This window comes from Callithrix jacchus, chromosome 1 (assembly GCF_049354715.1).
Source record: "Callithrix jacchus isolate 240 chromosome 1, calJac240_pri, whole genome shotgun sequence".
Taxonomy (NCBI): domain Eukaryota; kingdom Metazoa; phylum Chordata; class Mammalia; order Primates; family Cebidae; genus Callithrix; species Callithrix jacchus.
Window position 1 is genome coordinate 192,301,815 of NC_133502.1, and position 19,871 is coordinate 192,321,685.

Below are 19,871 nucleotides of genomic sequence, written 5' to 3' on the forward strand. Positions count from 1 at the left end.
AATTCCAGCACTTTGAGAGGCCAAGGCGGGCAGATCATTTGAAGTCAGGAGTTTGAGACCAGCATGGCCAACATGGTGAAACTCTGTCTCTCAAAAATACAAAAATTACCCAGGTGTGGTGGTGGGTGCCTGTAATCCCAGCTACTCCGGAAGCTGAGGCAGGAGAATCTGAAGCTTGAATCCAGGAAGCAGAGGTTGCAGTGAGCTAAGACCCCACCCCTGCACTCCAGCCTGGGTGATAGAGTAAGACTCTGTCTAAAAAAAAGAAAAGGGAGGGGAATTAGGCATTACCTTTTGAAGGGATGAGGAAACATCCAAAGCTCATGCACAGGGTTTTCCTCATTCATTCTTCCCTCTGGCCCACAGATATTTGTTGAGTCTCCAGTATATGCCAGGTAGTGCAGACATAGAGGTGAGTAAGATAAATGAGGCTTGATCTCAACCCTCTAGGAACTTATAGTACCAGTAGACTACTAGCACTAAGGTTTGGATAGTGCTTTACAGCTTAAGGAGGACTTTCACTTGTGGTCTCATTGAACCTTCCCAGTATCCTTGTGTGATCAAGTTGGTTATATCCTTATTTTCTATCTCATCTGGGTTTTAGACAATGCGGGCTTCTCTTATACTGATACAACTTGACTTTGATCCCAGCGATTTTGCCTATAAATCCCTTGCACTTTTTTCCTACCCCAGGCTGTGTTCCTTGTGGCCGCTTTGTCATCCCTGTGTTGCAGATGAGGAAACTGAGGCTGCAGTTACTGATTTAACTCTTGACACTTTAATTCCTGTACTTTTTCACCAAACTGAGCCGCCCTCAGGGATGGACTCTCCCAAATGCTCCATTGACAGTGGCTGTCATGTTTCTTCTTGCAGAAAGCCCTGGGTGTGCGGCAGTACCATGTGGCCTCAGTCCTGTGCCAACGGGCCAAGGTGGCGATGAGCCACTTTGAGCCCAACGAGTACATCCACTACGACTTGCTAGAGAAGAACATTAACATTGTTCGCAAACGGTAAGGCTGCAGAAGGGAGCCCATGACTGCTGAAGGGCACTGCCTCTGCCTGCCCCGGTCAGGCAGAAAAGGAGGTGTTTCGTGACAGATGGTTGGTGATGGTGGCAGGGTCAAGGTATTCAGGGTACAAAGGTTTCTGCTGAGGAAAGGCACTCCAGATCAGTGATGGAATTTCTGCCCCCTCTGCCAAGGGAGAATCTGTGTTATTAAGAAGCCTCTAGATGTGAACCATAACCAGGTCTCAGGAATGCTTTGGTGCTATAACCTGAACCTCCCAACCTTTTCCTGGCATGCTACTGACCTTGGACCTGCCCTCTGGAAGCCACAGGTCCAGTGCATGGAGAATCATCTTCCATTTCCTCTTCAGTGCACAGGCACAGAGGAGAGCTCAGGTCTGAGACACAGAAGATAAACTAAGACGGGATCTTTTTTATTTTTTTAATTTTGTTTTTATATATTTTTAGAGACAGAGTCTCACTCTTTTGCCCAGATGGAGTGCAGTGGCGTGATCTTGGCTCACTGCAACCTCTGCTTCCCAGGTTGGAATGATTCTCGTGCCTCAGCCTCCTGAGTAGCTGCAGTTACAGGTGCCTGCCAGCATGCCTGGCTAATTGTTGTATTTTTAGTAGAGATGGGTTTTTGCCTGTTGCCCAGGCTGGTCTTAAACTCCTGAGCTCAAGCGATCTGCCCGCTTTGGCCTCCCAGAGGCCTGGGATTATAGGTGTAAGCCACTGTGCCTGGCCTATTTCATTTTATTTTATTATGTTATGGTTTTTTTTTTAAGACGGAGTTTTGCTCTTGTTGCCCAGGCTGGAGCGCAATGGTGCAACCTTGGCTCACCACGACCTCCACCTCCCAGGTTCAAGTGATTCTCCTGCCTCAGTCTCCCGAGTAGCTGGGATTACAGGCATGTGCCATCACACCTGGCTAATTTTGTGTTTTTAGTAGAGACGGGGTTTCTCCATGTTGGTCAGTCTTGTCTCGAACTCCTGATCTCATAATCCACCTGCCTCAGCCTCCCAAAGTGCTAGGATTACAGGTGTGAGCTACTGCGCCTGGCCTGTTATGTTATTTTTTGAGACAAAGTCTCACCCTGGTCCAAGCTAGAGTACAGTGGTGCAATCTTGGCCCACTGCAACCTCCGCCTCCCAGGTTCCAGCAATTCTCATGCCTCAGCCTCCGAGTAGCTAGGACTACAGGGATGCACCATCATGCCTGGCTAATTTTTTGTATTTTTAGTACAGAGGGGTTACCATGTTGACCAGGCTGGTCTCAAACTCCTGACCTCAGGTGATCCGCCCGCCTTGACTTCTCAAAGTGTTGGGATTATAGGTGTGAGCCACTGTGCTCAGCTGGGACTATTTTTTTTGAGACAGAGTCTCACTGTGTTACCCATGCTGGAGTGCAATGGCACGATTACAGCTCACTGCAGCCTCAACCTCCTGGGTTTGAGCGATCCTTTCACCTTAGCCTCCTAAGTGCTGGGACCACAAGCATGAGCCACCGTGTTTGCCTAGTTTTTGCATTTTTTTGTAGAGACGGGGTCTTGCCATATTGCTGCTGATCTCGAACTCCTAGGCTCAAACTATTCTCCCACCTTGGTCTCCCAAAGTGCTGGGATTACAGGTGTGAGCCACAGTGCCTGGCCTAAGGTGGGATCTTCAGCGTGTTTTCTGGGCCTCATTTTCCTCACTTGGTAAAATGGCAGTTAGTGGCGTGTGCTGTCCTGTGTGCCAGGTCTAGGCTAGATGCTGCCACCAAAAGGATGAGTAAGGTACCACAGAGGAAGAGGAGTCGGGGCTGGCAGTGCCCACCAGCCTGCACTGCCACATTTCCACTTTTCTTGTCATCAGGCGTGAAGGAGAGCTGTCATAGAGGTTTGCTTTGATTGATCGGAAACTGAACAACTCCAGACAGGGCTGTGCCCTTGCCTGCCTGGTGGCTTCTTTGATACTGACAGTGGTGATCCTGGGAGAAAACAGATCTGAGTCTACCCATTGGGCAGCTGAGGCTCAGCTGAAGGAACCCAGGACCATGCAGTACGTGAGGGGTGGTGCCTTGGCTTCATACCCTCCAGTGCTCTGAGCACTACCCCGTACTCCCTTTCTCAAGCCACTTTGCTTTCTGTCTGCTGGTGTCCCCACTTCGGTGTTTGTTTGTTTGTTTGTTTGTTTTTTTGAGATAGAGTTTTGGTTTGTTGCCCAGGCTGGAGTACAATGGCGCAATCTTAGCTCACTGCAACCTCTGCTTCCCAGGTTTAAGCAATTCTCCTGCCTCAGCCTCCTGAGTAGCTGGCATTACAGGAGGGCGCCACCATGCCTGGCTAATTCTTGTATTTTTAGTAGAGACAGGGTTTAGTAGAGATGAGGTTTCATCATGTTGGTCAGGCTGGTCTTGAACTCCTGACATCGTGATTTGCCCACCTCGGCCTCCCAAAGTGCTGGGATTACAGGCGTGAGCCACCGTGCCTGGCCAGTTTTAAGGGTAGGGATTTCCTTAGTCTGTTTTTCCAACAGCCTCCAGCATGGTGAAACCCCGTCTCTACTGAAAATACAAAAAATCAGTCAGGCATGGTGGCAGGTGCCTATAATTCTAGCTACTCGGGAGGCTGAGTCATGAGAATCGCTTGAACCCTGAAGGTGACGTTGCAGTGAGCTGAGACCATGCCACTGCAGTCCACCCAGAGTGGTGTCTCTGGCGACAGAGGAAGAGACTCTGGCTTAAAGAAAAAAAAAAAAAAAAGCATTCTATTCTAAGAATTTTTTAGAAGGCCAGGGGAACTTGCTGGGAAACTTGTCTTCCACCTTATGTCTCTGACGGAAGGGGTCTAAGTCTGTTCTTGAGAACTGGATTTGTGTCATGTGGAGAGCAGAGGGACAGATGGACATGAAGACCCATTTTGTTGTCTTCAGTTAATCCTCAGGGACATTCAAGGATGAACCCATCCTAAAGCTTTGAGCTTTTTTATACAGCTTCAATCATTTGCTGCCAGGCCTTGGGTTTTTATGCCCATGTGCTATTTTTTGTCTGTCTTGGGGCCCAGAAGGAGGAGTTGTGCTCCCTGCAGTGAGTCATTGCCTGTACACCAGCACTGGCGGTGTTGCCACAATCAGCACAAGCTGTACCTCAGGCTAGTGCTATTTTTATTTGTAGAGATGCTCAGCATCGCCAGTTGGTCTGCTGTTGCTGGCAGATCCAGCACCTTAGGGAACTTTTTTTCTTTTTTTGGTAGGGTCTTGCTCTGTTACCCAGGCTGGAGTGCAGTGGTTCGATCATGGCTCACTGTAGCCTTGACCTTCTGGGGTCAATCCATCCTCCTGCCTCAGCCTTACCTGTATCTGGGACTGTAGGCACATGCCACCATGCCTGGCTTCTTTTTATATTTTGTAGAGTTGGAGTTTTGCCATGTTGCCCAGGCTAGTCTCGAACTCCTGGACTCAAGTGGTCCGTCGGCTGTCTGCCTCGGCCTCCTAAAGTGCTAGGATGACAATTGTGAGCCACTGCACCTGGCCCGAAACTCTTACCTTGAAGAGGCTGGGTAAACTTGGGGGTGAGGGACTGGAACCCAGCTTGCAGAAGGAAGTTGCTCTGCTTTCTCAGCATATTGATGATAACAATAATGATAACAGAGGCAGGACGCAGTGGCTGGCACCTGTAATCCCAGCTCTTCGGGAAGATCACTTAAGCCTAGGAGTTCAAGACCAGCCTGGTCAATATAGCAGTACTCCATTTCTATAAAAATCAGTTAATCAATAAATAAAATTAACCAGTGTGGTGTTATGTGCCTATAATCCCAGCTACTCAGAGGCTGAGGCAGGAGGATCACTTGAACCTGAAAGGTCAAGGCTGCAGTGAGTGGCCAGGCGCGGTGGCTTACGCCTATAATCCATCCCAGCACTCTGGGAGGCCGAGGCGGGTGGATCACGAGGTCAAGAGATCAAGACCATCCTGGTCAACGAGGTGAAACCCCGTCTCTACTAAAAATACAAAAATTAGCTGGGCATGGTGGTATGCGCCTGTAGTCCCAGCTACTCGGGAGGCTGAGGCAGGAGAATTGCTTGAACCCAGAAGGTGGAGGTTGCGGTGAGCCAAGATCGTGCCATTGCACTCCAGTCTGGTAACAACAGCGAAACTCTGTCTCAGAAAAAAAAAAAAAAAAAAAAAAAAGCTTCACTTGACTAGCCTTTAAAAAAAAAAAAAAAAGACTGCGGTGAGCTATGATTGTGCCACTGTACTCCAGCCTGGGTGACACAGCAAGACCCTGTCTGAATAATAATAATAATAATAATAATAATGAAAATTGGACATTCACCAGGTGCCAGCCTGTTCTAGGTTCCAGATGTGGAGAGACTGTGTAAGTTAGCATCAAGAGCACACCCGTAGGGCCACACTACTGCCTCCTGGTGGTCCACCTGTGCCCCTCACTGGCTTCGTGGTCTGGAGCAAGCTACTCCATCCCTCTGTGCTGCAGCTTCCTCATCTGTGCTGTGAGGATAAAATGAGTTTTATACATGAACATGTTTAAGATAATGCTGAGCTGAAAGTGAATGCTACGTTATCGCTGGTCTCTAGTGAGACCAGCAGATCAGTGGTGGCCAGGCAAAGGGGTGGGAGAGAGTCACCAAGGGGTGGGGAAACTTGCAGGAGAGATAGATAAGGTCACTATCTTGATTGTGGTGCTGGTTTCACAGGTGTATACAGTGTCAAAATTTAGCAAATTTTGTACCTTAAATATGCAGTTTATTATGTGCCAATTATACCTCAATAAAGCTGTTTAAAAATGAAGCAATATAGCTGGGCACAGTGGCTCATGCCTGTAATCCCAGCACTTTGGGAGGCTGAGGCAGTCGGATCCTGAGATCAGGAGTTTGAGACCATCCTGGCCAATATGGTGAAATCCCATCTCTACTAAAAATACAAAAATTCAATGGGCATGGTGGCGCACCCCTGCAGTTCTAGCTACTAGGGAGGCTGAGGTTGCTGTGAGCTGAGATTGTGCCATTGCACTCCATCCTGGGCAACTGAGCAAGACTCTGTCTCAAAAAAAAAAAAAGGCAGCAGCAGCTGTAGGAGTGCAAGCTGTTATCTCATCCCAGCACAAGCCCTGGCCTTTAGAGATGGGCTGACTGAGCTCACTGAGGAGAGCAGTTGCTTATCTTGTTAAATAGCGGCTTCAGTAATAGATTAGGTTTGGGTTTTTATTGTTGTTGTTGTTGTTATATTTTATTTTATTAGAGACAGCATCTTGCTCTGTTGCTCAAGCTGGAGTGCAGCGGTGTGATCACAGCTCACCGCAGCCTCGATCTCCTAGGCTTAAGTGATCCTCCTGCCTCAGCCTCCTGCATAGCTGGGATTACAGGCATGCATCACTCTACCTGGCTTATTCTATTTTTTACAGAGTTGAGGTTTTACCCTGTTGCCCAGGCTGATCTTGAACTGGCCTCAAACGATCCTTCTGTTTTGGTCTTCCAAAGTGCTGGATTACAGGTGTGAGCCACTACACTGGGCCCCCAGGTCAGGGTTCGACTCCCTGGCAGCACTTCTGACTCCCAGTCTGACACTTCTTTCTTGGCCTCAAACAATAGAGCAGAGCCAGGACGGGCTCGGTGGCTCGCGCCTGTAATCCCAGCACTTTGGGAGGCCAAGGCGGGTGGATCACGAGGTCAAGAGATCAAGACCATCCTGGTCAACATGGTGAAACCCCGTCCCTACTAAAAATACAAAAAATTAGCTGGGCATGGTGGCACGTGCCTGTAATCCCAGCTACTTGGGAGGCTGAGGCAGGAGAATTGCCTGAACCCAGGAGGCGGAGATTGTGGTGAGCCGAGATCGCGCCATTGCACTCCGGCCTGGGTAACAAGAGCGAAACTCCGTCTCAAAAAAAAAAAAAAAATAGAGCAGAGCCTGTCAGATGTGGGTCAAACTCTCCTCCCTAGTTTGGCCTAGGCTTTGAGAATTCTGGGGGGCAGAGCGTGAGGTCCAGCAGGGGCTATTGTGGCAGGTGGGATGGCTGTTCTGTTGTGCAGCCGGGAGTCCGTGGGGAACGTTGAGCCTGGTGGGGAGAGTGGACCTGCGCAGAGCTCAGTCTAGATGGGTGGGAGGCTGGCGGGGAGAACAGGTCTGGACCCCAGGGCAGGTTTGGACTGCCATTTTGGCTCTGATGAGAAAGGAAGGGGTGGAGCCTTGGGGGAAGTGGGGCCTAGGAAGAGGAGGAGCAGTGAGAGACAGGTGGCAGTGACTGGGTCTCCATTCTTGAAAGCTGACACATACTCCTGTCTATGCGGTGAAAGCCAGTGGGGCTAATGGGCAAAGCTTTAGTGTCATAGTTGGGTGACCAGGCATCCCTCGCCTGAGACGTGGAGGGTTGTGGATGGCAGATGGGATGCGCAGGTGAAGGAGGTGCTGGTCCTGATACCTTGCATCTTAGTGGGGCTAAAGGCACAGAGGGAAGTAGCAAATCTACCTGTGAACTTGGTCACTCTGCTGAGCCTCTTTCTTCTGGGTTGTTTTGTAAAATGGCAAGAATGATGAGATGTGTGTTATAGGGACTTACTGGATAATAGCATTTAATATGCTGGGAAAGCCAGGATCCTTTGAAGAGAACCAGCCCTGCCCTCTTGTGATGTTGTCATTCACTTACTCATCAAGTAATTGTGGAGCACCTACGAGTGTCAGGTGCTACAGGAGGTGAGGCGGTGCCGTGGTCAGCAGGACCCAGCAGTCCCCACCCACGTGGAACGGGAGGTCTTGAGTTCAGGCTCCCTGACCACTATTGAGGTTGCCACATGGACCGAGAGGGAGAGGCAGGGTGGGAGGAGGTCGGTCATGCAGCTGGCACCAGGCCACCCCTTGCTCTTCTCCTAGATTGAACCGGCCTCTGACCCTTTCGGAGAAGATTGTGTATGGACACCTGGATGACCCAGCCGGCCAGGAAATCGAGCGGGGCAAGACCTACCTGCGGCTGCGGCCGGACCGCGTGGCCATGCAGGATGCGACGGCCCAGATGGCCATGCTGCAGTTCATCAGCAGTGGGCTGCCCAAGGTGGCCGTGCCGTCTACCATCCACTGTGACCATCTGATTGAGGCCCAGCTTGGGGGCGAGAAAGACCTGCGCCGGGCCAAGGTGAGCTGAAGGTGGCATTGGAGGTGGGCAAGTGGGTGAGAGGGTAAGCGGCCTCACCCTTACACTGGAGCAAACCACGGCATTGCCTCCAGATGCTCACAGGTCTTTGGATTGGTCTGCTTCTAAAACTTGGTTTTGCTCTTTTCTCTTTCTAAAAATACTACTTGCTCATTATGTTACAAAATACAGAGGAAGCTTAAAGAAAGTAAAAATCATCCTTGACCTTAGCACACTAAAGGTCCTTTTTCTGTCCCATTGGAAAGATGATACAGATCCTTCCAGGTGCTCTGGAAGGGACCCTACAGGACTCCCTTTCTGCCTGAGCAGTGAGGGGCGCATCTTCTCACAGTTTGCCAGCATCTGATTTGCACTCACTCCTGCTCTTCTCTGACCCCCCAAGGACCCTGTCTGGGAGGTAGGCCCGATAGGGTCACTATTTGTAAATTTCAGGCAGCCATGACACCATACTTGAGTTCTGTAACCATATGAGAGTACAGTCAGGACTCAGCCCTGATCCCGGCTCCCACTCTGGTCCTCTCTCACTAAGAAGTCTCCTTTGGGGGCCATTCTTCTGTGAATTTCACTTAACTCCATGGGGGTGGCTGTATACCATGCTGAAGGCCTTTCCCCCACCCTTCTATGAAATAGAGTCCCTGCTCCTTCTCCCAGGCTTGGCTTGTGGGATCTTTGTGTGAGCCTGCCCTTGGCAACAGCAGACCTCTCTCTGCCAACTCTGGGCCTCCCCATCTCCAGCCCCTGCAGTGGGAGTGGATGGCCCTCGTGGGGAGGGGCATTGGCAGGAGCTGAATGCTGGCAGGGCCTTGGCCTGTGGGCATGCGATTCAAAGCGCTCCGGCTCCCTGGGGTCAGCACGGCTCAAAGCCTCCCAGCCCCATGGGAAACACTCAGGGCAGCGCTCCCACTCAGGTCTGCTCTTCTACCCTGGCCCCCTGGTGTGTATCCTGGCTCCACTCAGCTGAAAGGAGAGTCCTGGTGGGGGTAATGTTAGGAGCTCCCACAGTGCCGGGAGCTGCACATGGCCAGGAACGTGGGTCCTCTTCAGCCCTGGGGACAGCTGCCCACAGCAGGGCCTTTAGGGGCTGGGTCCTCTGCTTACGTTATGGGCTCAGACTCAGTCTTCTGGAGATGAGATTCACAGTCATAGGATTCAGAGCTCATTCTGTCATGCATTCAACAAACATTTATTGAACATTCTTTATGTGTCAAGCACTGGGCTAGGTACTGGAGTTCAGCGTGAACAGGTCAGGCAGGTGCCCTGCCTTCATGGATCTGGTCAGAGGGGTGGATGCTAAACAGTGGCCAAGGTAGGTAACTGCAGATCTGGATGTGTGTTAGGAAAGAAAAGTGCGGGACTCAGTCGGTATAAGAAAGAGGTCTAGGTCAAGTGTGGTGGCTCATGCCTATAAACTCAGCACTTTGGAGGCCGAGGCAGGTGGATCACCTAAGGTCGGGAATTTGAGACCAGCCTGACCAACATGGAGAAACCCCAACTCTACTAAAAATATAAAAAATTAGCTGGGCATGGTGGTGCATGCTTGTAATTCCCAGCTACTTGGGAGGCTGAGGCAGGAGAATCTCTTGAACCCGGGAGGTGGAGGTTGCAGTGAGCTAAGATCGTGCCATTGCACTCCAGCCTGGGCAACAAGAGCAAAACTCCATCTCAAAAAAAGAGAAAGAGGTGTAATTTAGATTTTGGGTGAAAGAGATAGCTTCTTTGAGGTTGTGACAGATAACCTGAGACCTGAACATATGAGTTGCATGGACTGAAGGAAGAACATGCTAGAAAGAGCATTTGCAAAGGCCCTGGGGCAGGAAGACACTTGATGCTTTTGTGGAAGTGAAAGGGAGCCTATAGTGCTGGAGTTCTGTGTGTGTGGAAGAGCAGGTGGTATGAGGGGGCAGGGACAGCCAGGGACTTGAGGCTCTGGGAAGGGCTGTGGTCGGCATCCTCAGAGTCCTAGAAGAATATAGTCTTTTGTTTTTTGGTTTTGTTCTTTTTTTTTTGAGATGAAGTCTCAATCTGTTGCCCAGGCCGGAGTACAGTGGCACGATCTTGACTCACTGCAACCTCTATTTCCTGGGTTCAAGTGATTCTCATGCCTCAGCCTCCCGAGTAGCTGAGATTATAGGCTCCCATTACTACCCCCAGCTAATTTTCATATTTTTAGTAGAGCTGGGTTTGATCATATTGGCCAGGCTGGCCTCAATCACCTGATCTCAGGTGATCTGCCTATCTCGGCCTCCCAAAGTGCTGGGATTATAGGCATGAGCTACTGGGCCTGAACTAGGATATGGTCATTTTTACATGTATTTGCAAAGGGTCCTTCTGGCTGGGGCTCAGTCTGGGCCCTCCCACACCCCTTCCCCACACTCAACACAGATGTATGGGCACATGCCCCCAGACACGACCACAGTCTCCTGTCCTTGATACCAATTTCATAAGTGACTAATTTGCAAATGAAAAAGCCGGCATATTAATTATTAATTGGAAAGAGACTGTTCTGGAAACCCAAGTTCTTTACCATTCTTTTACATGGGAGAACCAAATGGGACTTGAGAAGGACACACCCTGGTCTGGAGTTTCAGTGAAAGGGGCATGTGGTTTGAGTGTATCTTATCAAGGGTCTGAGGGCACTGGCTGGGGCCTCTTCTCTGAAGCATGGCTCTCCCATGCCAGAGGCTGGCAGGTCTCATTTCCTGGTTCCTCCTTTGGAACTTGATAGAGTCCACCAAAGTCCCATCCTTTTGTCACTGGGGTCAGTCTCACTTGTCCAGGGACCTGCCATGTCATCCAGATAAAGCCTGGCCTCACATCTACTGTGCCGTGGGGCCTCCCCTGTCCCCCACGGAAGCTTCCTTCAGATTACAGGCAGGATGGCTACAGCCTGTGGCATCATTTTGTTTTGCTGAAACCTCCTTTTCAGAACAGTAGTCCATTTGACAACCTTCCACTGGGCCCATGAAACATTACCAAGAATTCAGCACCTCTGACGGCCAGACATGAGTCCAGGGGCTCTCTCAGCTGTAGTCTAAGTCTGGCATCTCCAGCAAGTTATTTCATCTCGAGCCTCTGGGGTTTTTGGTTTTGTTGTCTTTTGTTTTTGAGACGGAGTCTTGCTCTGTCACCCAGGCTGGAGTGCAATGGTGTGATTTCAGCTCCCAGATTCAAGTGATTCTCCTGCCTCAGCCTTCTGAGTATCTGGGATTACAGGCATGTGCCATTACACCCAACTAAGTTTTGTATTTTTAATAGAGATGGGGTTTCACCAAGTTGGTCAGGCTGGTCTCAAACTCCTCATCTTGTGTTCTGCCCATCTTGGCCTCCCAAAGTCGTGGGATTATAGGTGTGAGCACCGTGCCTGGCCTTACTTTGCTTTTTCTGAGACAGTCTTGCCCTGTCGCTCAGGCCAGAGTGCAGTGGTGCGATCTCAGCTCCATTGCAGCCTTTAAATCCTAGGCTCAAGTGATCCTCCTGCCTCAGCCACCCAAGTAGCTGGGACCACAGGTGCACGCCTAATTTTTATTTATTTATTTAATTTTTGTTTTTTGAGACAGAGGATTTCACTGTCTCCTAGACTGGAGTGCAGTGGCGCCATCTTGGCTCACAGCAACCTGTCTCCCAGGTTCAACCAATTCTTGTGCCTCAGCCTCCCGAGTAGCTAGAATTACAGACATGCTACCACGCCCGGCTAATTTTTGTATTTTTAGTAGAGCCAAGGTTTTGCCATCTTGGCCAGGCTTGTCTTGAACTCCTGATCTCAAGTGATCCGCCTGCCTTGGCCTCCCAAAGTGCTGGGATTACGGGCATGAGCCTCCGCTGGAGACTTGAGTGCCACAGGGACCCTTGGCAGTTATTTAGGCCAGTCCATTCTCAGGATAAGGAAACTGAGACCCAGACCAGGGCAGGGACTTGTTCCAAACCCACCACCCTGGCCAGGTGTCACAGAACTAAGGCTCCATCTCTGCTCCTGTCTTTCTCTCTGGTATTGCTAGTGGAGAGTGGGCCAACATCCAAGCCCTTTGGAATTATTTTTAGAAAGTCTCCAAGAGAGGGCCTGTCTTCAGAGTCAGAGGGGAGGCTGGTGGGGTGGGGAGGGCTTGGCGAGGGTCACCCGGACACAAACTCTGTTGCTAATGCCCAATTATTGATTTGTCTCAATAGGACATCAACCAGGAAGTTTATAATTTCCTGGCAACTGCAGGAGCCAAATACGGTGTGGGCTTCTGGAGGCCTGGATCTGGAATCATTCACCAGGTAAAGTTGGGCTGAGCCTACCGTCCCAAGGGCCCAAGCCAGAGAGTACCTTCCAGGCCTACGGGGGTAGGGGGTTCCAGGCCCAGGGGCTGAGGGGAACTGGATAACATCTCCATCAGCTCTTATGCTCTTCCTCCCTTGTTCTTATACTAATTTTCATTTTGTTGGTAAGAAGTTAAAGTAATCCCTCCTGACCACTCAGGTCCAAGCATTTTAAGTGCATGATGTTTCTTTCTTTCTTTCTTTCTTTTTTTTTGAGATGGAGTCTTGCTTTGTCTCCAGGCTGGAATGCAGTGGGGTGATGCAACCTCTGCCTCCTGGGTTCAAGCGATTCCCCTGCCTTAGCCTCCCAAGTAGGTGGGGCTACAGGCACACGCCACCACACCTAGCTAATTTTTTTTTTTTTTTTTTGTATTTTAGTAGAGACCGGGTTTCACCATGTTGGCCAGGATGGTCTTGAACTCCTGACCTCAGGTGATCTGCCCTCCTTAGCTTCCCAAATGACATGTTTCTTTCTACACTGTCTTCTGGGCATGTACTGAAGCATCTGTATCCCCGTAAACTCTCATATAGAACATGGTGTTATTTTATTTTTTTTTCACAAGTGTCACCCCTTGTGGCATGCACTGCTGACATTTCATGAGCCCATACTGTGTGTCAGGTACTAGGCTGAGCACTTGAAAGATAGTAATTTATTCAGTAACTCACCATACCCCTGTGAGGTATGTGCTTTTATTATCCACACCTTACAGAGGTGGAAACTGAGGCACAGCTGGTGAACTGTGGAGCCAGGATCATGGGGAGGAGGGATGGGCTGGATACCACCCCGCTGCTCTGCTGCTTCCCTCGCCCCCACAGCTCTTTCCACTTCTGCACATGGCACTCCTCAGATTCTTTTTGGCTCCTTCATGGCGTTCTGTAGGGCGGAGGTCATGTGACCATGTCATCCAGGGGCTCTTCTGAGGCATCCCAAGGATGGATTTTCCTTTGGTGGACAATTTCCTCTCTGGAAGTGCCAGTGAACATGTATATCCTGGGGAGGTGGGGGCTTCCCTTTCTTCCAAGGGCGTGTCAGGACCACTGACCTGGTTTATATGTCCATTTGCATTCGACCTGCATGTATGAAACCTGCCTCTGCACCTTTGCAAGGTGACCCTTCTCCCCACCTCCATCCCAGTCCTCACTGCCGGGCCTCCTCAGGATGTGCTGAGTCAGGCTGTAAGCTGACCCGCCTGGGCTCCCAGCACCATCCCCTCTGAAACCAGAGCTAGCAGGGCATCACCGCTCTGCCCTGCCCAACCGCCATGCTTGCCAGGAAGGGCTGCCTGGGAATGGCTGGTTGCAGTGGCCTGTGGGGACTAGAAAGCCCCTCTCTACAGCAGGGTTAGGGAGTCAGGCGGACCCTGTGTTGGCCTTCTGTTAGGAAGGGCACCACAATGTGGGTGTCTCCCTCTCTACCTTGGTACAAATGCCCAGGCCTTTATGGCAGCTCCTGGGCCAAAGTTTGGAGCCATGAGTGATGGCAGCTCACATCTGCCACTGGCTAGTTGCTAAGCATACAGCCTGATGTGTTTGTTTCCTTAGAAAGAAAATGCCCGGCCAGGTGTGGTGGCTCAAGCCCATAATCCCAGCTCTTTGGGAGGCCGAGGCGGGCGGATCACGAGGTCAAGAGATCGAGACCATCCTGGTCAACATGGTGAAACTCCATCTCTACTAAAAATACAAAAATTTAGCTGGGCATGGTGGCGCGTGCCTGTAATCCCAGCTACTCAGGAGGCTGAGGCAGGAGAATTGCCTGAACCCAGGAGGCAGAGGTTGCGGTGAGCTGAGATCACGCCATTGCACTCCAGCCTGGGTAATGAGTGAAACTCCGTCTCAAACAAAAAAAAGAAAAGAAAAGAAAATGTCTAGGGACCATGGGAGTACTTTGCAGCGGTCATCAGCAGCCTCAGGCCTCAGGTCCAATCCAAACCTGAACCCCTTTCCCTCCGAGGAGTGCCCTGGCCCCACTTGGCCCACAGACCTTCCTCTTCCACATCACAGCTCTCTGGTTCCTCTGTGGAGCCTCCCCAGCCCTCCGTGCCTGGTACTTCTAGTGGGATACTCTGTGGGATTTCTTCACATTATGTTCCCAGAATGTGCCAAATGCTTTCGGCACTGAATTGTGTGCTCTGTGGGGACAGGGACTGTGGCTTACGTATTCCTCTCTATCTCTGAGTGTGGGGCCCCGTCGGTACAGAATAGGTCCTTAATATGCGTGTGTGTTGTGTGGACAGAGGCTGAATTTCCAGGTGTATGTTCTAGGCGTTAGTCCTTCCCAGCCCTCACCCCCATCTGTCCAGCACACCCACAGACCGGGGAGGTCACTGTCATGGCCAGTGTCATCTTGACACCTTCGGCAGTTCTTATGTCTACCTGACCTCTCCCCTGGATGTGGACCACACGTGTCTACACTGTGTAGATCACCTCGAATTTTGTGTGTCCCACCTTCATGGATCCAGCTTTTACAACCTTGAGGCTCTTGAGGGATATACTCGTCTTAAATCCTTGTACATGGCAGCCTTGACCGGTTCTTCCCAGCCACGCCTTCCCACTGCATCCCCAGGAGACAAGACCTTTTGCACCTTAGAGTCTTCTGGGCAGATGCTCAGCCTGAGGCAGAGGCTCTGGGGTTTCCATAAGATTCCTGGGAGCACTGGTGGGTGCTGAGAGTTCACAGAGCCCATCACACCTCTCATCTTCCATGTTCTTCCCCACATACATGGTTGGGTCACTAATTTCATCTGGCAGACGAGCAGCAGAACCTCAGGTGAAGGCTCTTGCTGCACAACAATCAATAAAAATGTCGCCTTGCCCAGGCACGACTCCCCAGCTCATGGACAGGATTTCATCCAGCCATCACAGTGATCCAGTGACGTGAGCATGATTGTTAGCTATTTTTTTTTTTATAAGGAAACTGAGCTCGGAGAGGTGAAGTGACTCGTCTAAGGTCCCACAACAACTAGTAGGTGTTGGGGCCAGACCTCAGACCCCCACACAGGATGCCTGGCCGGGGCTTACCGGGCAGTGTCCTGCAGCTTCAGGGGGCTGGCACCTCAGAGGTGCCTGGGCTGCACTCAGGTGTTGATCATATACCTCTGCTGCCTTTCTTAGCAGATGTTTTGGGGGAAGTGCCCCTTCCAGTTGGGAGGAACATCTCAGTAAAGGGAATACTGTGAAATGGGACAGGTGATGAGGCAAGGCAGCGTCGTGCCGTGAGCAGGTCACATGGGTTCTCAGAGCCACCTCCAGATGCCAAGTGGATAAGGCATCACCTATTCTTTGCAGTTGAGGAGAAGTTCATAGCTTTGTGCACCTGTTAGGGCCCCAGGGCTTCTTCCTCAGGGGCCTGTGGGGCTGGAGTCAGCTCCTGGAAGAATCGCCCACCCAGATGAGGTGGGAACACTCCACAGCCAGGATGAGGCAGGGCCCAGGCCCATCACAGGACACAGTTTCTCTGGTTCTTGTCACATCTTGGGGTCATGGTGATATGGGTGGTTACGGTGCTACAAATGAGGAAACTGAGGCACAGGGTGGCACTCACAGGCCCAAGCCATAGAGCAGGAACTACCAGAGCTATTCAGGAGTGCAGGCCACCTGTCCCCCCAGGCTCTGGTTCTTCTTGGTCACGCTGGAGACAGCCTGGACTAAACGGGGCTGCTCCCACCAGTTCTATCCCAGGAGAGTGGCTAGACGTGGGTGGGAGGCCCAGGGTCAGTGGGGCCATTTCGTAGACTCTTTTTGGGCCCCATCTCCATTCTCGGCTAAGGGCTTCTAAATTTAACATCTTGGATTATTTTTCAGATTATTCTGGAAAACTATGCATACCCTGGGGTTCTTCTGATTGGCACTGACTCCCACACCCCCAACGGTGGCGGCCTGGGGGGCATCTGCATTGGAGTTGGGGGTGCCGATGCTGTGGACGTCATGGCTGGGATCCCCTGGGAGCTAAAGTGCCCCAAGGTGAGGGTGGGGATGGACTCATTCTGGGCTGGCTGCGGGGTGGTGGTTGGCGGGTATGTACAGGAGATGGTGGAACCCAGGAGGGAAACGGGAACAAGTCAGACTTGAATCTTCTGGGAGGGAGGCAGGGACCAGTAAGCAGAACTGGGAATGCCAGCAGGTCCATCCTGACTTTGTGGCTGGCACAGGCACACATGGCCTCTTAAAGCTGCCTCACCCCCTCCTGTCCAGGTGATTGGTGTGAAGCTGACAGGCTCCCTCTCTGGTTGGACCTCACCAAAAGATGTGATCCTGAAGGTGGCAGGCATCCTCACAGTGAAAGGTGGCACAGGTGCAATCGTGGAATACCATGGGCCTGGCGTAGACTCCATCTCCTGCACTGGTGAGGAAGGCGGTCAGGCGACATGGCCTGTGTCCTGTGTTGGGCCTGATGGGTCTCCAGTTGGGAGTAGAAGCAGTGAATGGCCCTCACCTGAGAATCTGTTTGTTCCATTTGGGGGCTTGGGATAGACAGAGGTAGAAGGAAATTGGAGACAGTGTTAGAGATTGTCTAGTCCACACCTTCATTAAACAGGTTAAGATATTGAGACCCTCATCAAGGCTGCCAGTGTCTTCCTGTGGCCATACAGAGGTAGGAGCCAAGTCAGCTCCTGCTGCTGGGCCCAGGCCAAAGCACTAGGCCACCTTGGGTGCTCCAGACGAATCCAGAGAGGACAGAGCAGTGTGGAAATGGGCAGAGCCAGGGCTTCACTCACGAAGCAGCCTCAGGCCTACATCCTCCCTTGGCTGAAGTTTGAGCCTCACTCACTTCCCTTGGATTAGAGATCAGTGCCTGTCAGTCTCCAAGACCAGGTAGGCGCTGGCCCCTGTCAGTCTCCAAGACCACGTAGGTGCCGGCCCCTCCCTACCGGTCACTCCTGGTGACCTGGCCTCGATGCCGGGGCACTCAGAAATCCAGGGAGATTTGGAACACTCCAGACCTCCCAGATGCCTGCCTGGGCTCCACGGCAGCCCCGCAGAACTCTGATTCCCCTCCAGCGATGGGGGTTAATTCCTGCCACAAGGCTGCTCATTTGGGAAGTTGGTAACAGGCCCATCCCTCCATCCCAGCGGCTCCTGAGGTAGGTGGCCTGGTAGCAGTTGGGGTACCTGTAAGCCCTACCAGTTCTGTGATCTTTGTGGTCCAGACAGTGTATATTGTTGGATTTTTTTTTTGAGACAGTCCTTACTCTTTCCCAGGCTGGAGTGCAGTGGTGCAATCTTGGCTCACTGCAGACCTCTGCCTCCTGTATTCAAGTAATTTTCTGGCCTCAGCCTCCTGAGTAGCTGAGATTATAGGTACATACCACAATGCCTGGGTTTTTTTTTTTTTTAAAGTAAAGATGGGGTTTCAGCATGTTGGCCAGGCTGGTCTCAAACTCCTGACCTCAGGTGATCTGCCTGCCTTGGCCTCCATCGCTGGAAAACCTAAGACAGAAAAATGTCTCCACCATGGTGTGGCTGAAGGAGGGCAGGACACTAGGCAGACAGACCCGAATGCCAGCATCTACCTTCATTTGCTTTACGGCATGATCTTGAATCTCTCTGAGCCAAACAGAGTAGCAACTGGGCACAGCAGGTGCATGGGACCCTGGCCTGGCCACCAGCCAATGCCTAGGGCTTGGTTGCTTCACAGGCATGGCGACAATCTGCAACATGGGCGCAGAAATTGGGGCCACCACTTCTGTGTTCCCTTACAACCACAGGATGAAGAAGTACCTGAGCAAGACCGGCCGGGCAGGTGAGCTGGCAGGGGCAGGCCCGAGTGGGTGGAACAGTCACCTGCCACTCCTCCCCAAGACTGAGCTATGCCTTTCCCTGGAGGGACACTTGCAGAGCCATTGTCTTCAGACAGGCTTCCGAGGCTCTGAGAAACCTTTGAAGATGTATGATATGTTTCTGAGTAGGGTGTTTGGAGCGCTCTTCAGCTTCTCAAAGGGCCTGGCATCTGAGTTCAAGATAGCCCCACCTCAGGATGGGAATTCATTTTCCCTGGAAGGTGGCTGAATGCCTGCCCTTCTTGGCCTGGTCCCTGCTGCCCCCTACAGGAAGCTACAGGAATGACAGGGATCACTTTTGTTGGTAATTCCTGACCTAGCAGGGGGATATGTGGAAGGAGAACCACCTTCCCAGCCTCCACTGACACTTTCCTGAGGCTCTAGCTTGGCTTATTTGGAGCTCAGAGGGTATTGGCACCTGTGAAGGGAGGTGCGTGGGGGGAGTGAACGAGGAGCCAGAGATTAGGGGCCATGGGGAGAGCCATAAGCCTGAGGAGTACTTGGAAGGCCCTTCCCTTTCCTTATTGAGTGACGGCTTCTTCAAAACCGTCAAACTCTTCACTTACACGACACCCTCCCCAGCTCTGAACCTTAGCTGGTGCTCCTCTGTGTCTCTCTGTCCCTGACAGCTCCTGCACTAGGCTGTGAGCTCTTTAAGGGCAGGGACAGCAGCCTTGGTTTCTTCACTGGCCTAGTTAGTGCCCAGGGCCTGGTGTTTGGCAGGTGCTCAGGTGGGTGGCAGGTGAACTCTCTAGACCAGTTTCTGTTTCACGTGCTCCATCCTCATCCCTTGTTGATTTCAGACATTGCCAATCTAGCTGATGAATTCAAGGATCACTTGGTGCCTGATCCTGGCTGCCATTATGACCAACTGATTGAAATTAACCTCAGTGAGGTGAGAAGATGATTGAGTTCAAGGAGTTTCTGAGAATAGAGGGGAATAGGGTGGGTCCTGCCTAAATACTCATTGAGGGCTGGGTGGTGGTTCACACCTGTGATCCCAGCACTTTAGGAGGCCAAGGCAGGTGGGTCACTTGAGGTAAGGAGTTTGAGACCAGCCTGTCCAACATGGTGAAACCCTGTCTCTACTAAAAAAATATATATACAAAAAATAGCTGGGCCTGGTGGCATGTGCCTGTAATTCCAGCTACTCAGGAGGCTGATGCGGAAGAATTGCTTGAACCTGGGAGAAAGAGGTTGCAGCCAGCCGAGATTACACCACTGTACTCCAGCCTGGGTGACAGCAAGAATGTCTCAGGAAAAAAAAAAAAACTCAGCAGGGCTCGTGGGCCCTTGGTCCCCAGTGTTCTTGCAAACTGCTTCCTGAGGCAGGCTGGAGCAAGGGATGGGGAGGGGAGAGACCACAGCCACAGAGAGAGCAGAGGTGGCTCTGGCTGCTGAAACAGAAGCCGACGTCAGTTTGCCACCAGCTCGGCTTTAGCAGAAGCCAGGGTTTCACCCTGAAGAGGTTTTGTTATCAGAGTTCAGAGGGCGAAGCCCAGCAGCATTGGGCACCCTGAGACCCACAGATCAGAGCAGGTGTTTGCTGAGCCAGAGGAAGGGCCGGCTAGGGGGTCCCGACTGCAGGAGTTCACACCTCAGCTTTGCCACTTAAGCTGTGTGACCTTGGTCAGCACCAACCTC

The 19,871-nt window shown here is 51.5% G+C and overlaps 1 protein-coding gene across 1 annotated transcript in view; it reads left to right on the plus strand.

The window, feature by feature from the left end:
- The window catches only part of ACO2 (aconitase 2), a 56,588-nt gene that overhangs the window by 28,351 nt on the left and 8,366 nt on the right, over nt 1-19,871 (plus strand). Inside the window, exons 2-8 of the mRNA XM_078335044.1 lie at nt 874-1,010; nt 7,875-8,133; nt 12,316-12,408; nt 16,252-16,410; nt 16,642-16,792; nt 18,086-18,190; nt 19,031-19,122. Coding sequence (XP_078191170.1) covers nt 874-1,010; nt 7,875-8,133; nt 12,316-12,408; nt 16,252-16,410; nt 16,642-16,792; nt 18,086-18,190; nt 19,031-19,122 — 996 coding nt within the window. The remainder of the gene's footprint in view (nt 1-873; nt 1,011-7,874; nt 8,134-12,315; nt 12,409-16,251; nt 16,411-16,641; nt 16,793-18,085; nt 18,191-19,030; nt 19,123-19,871) is intronic.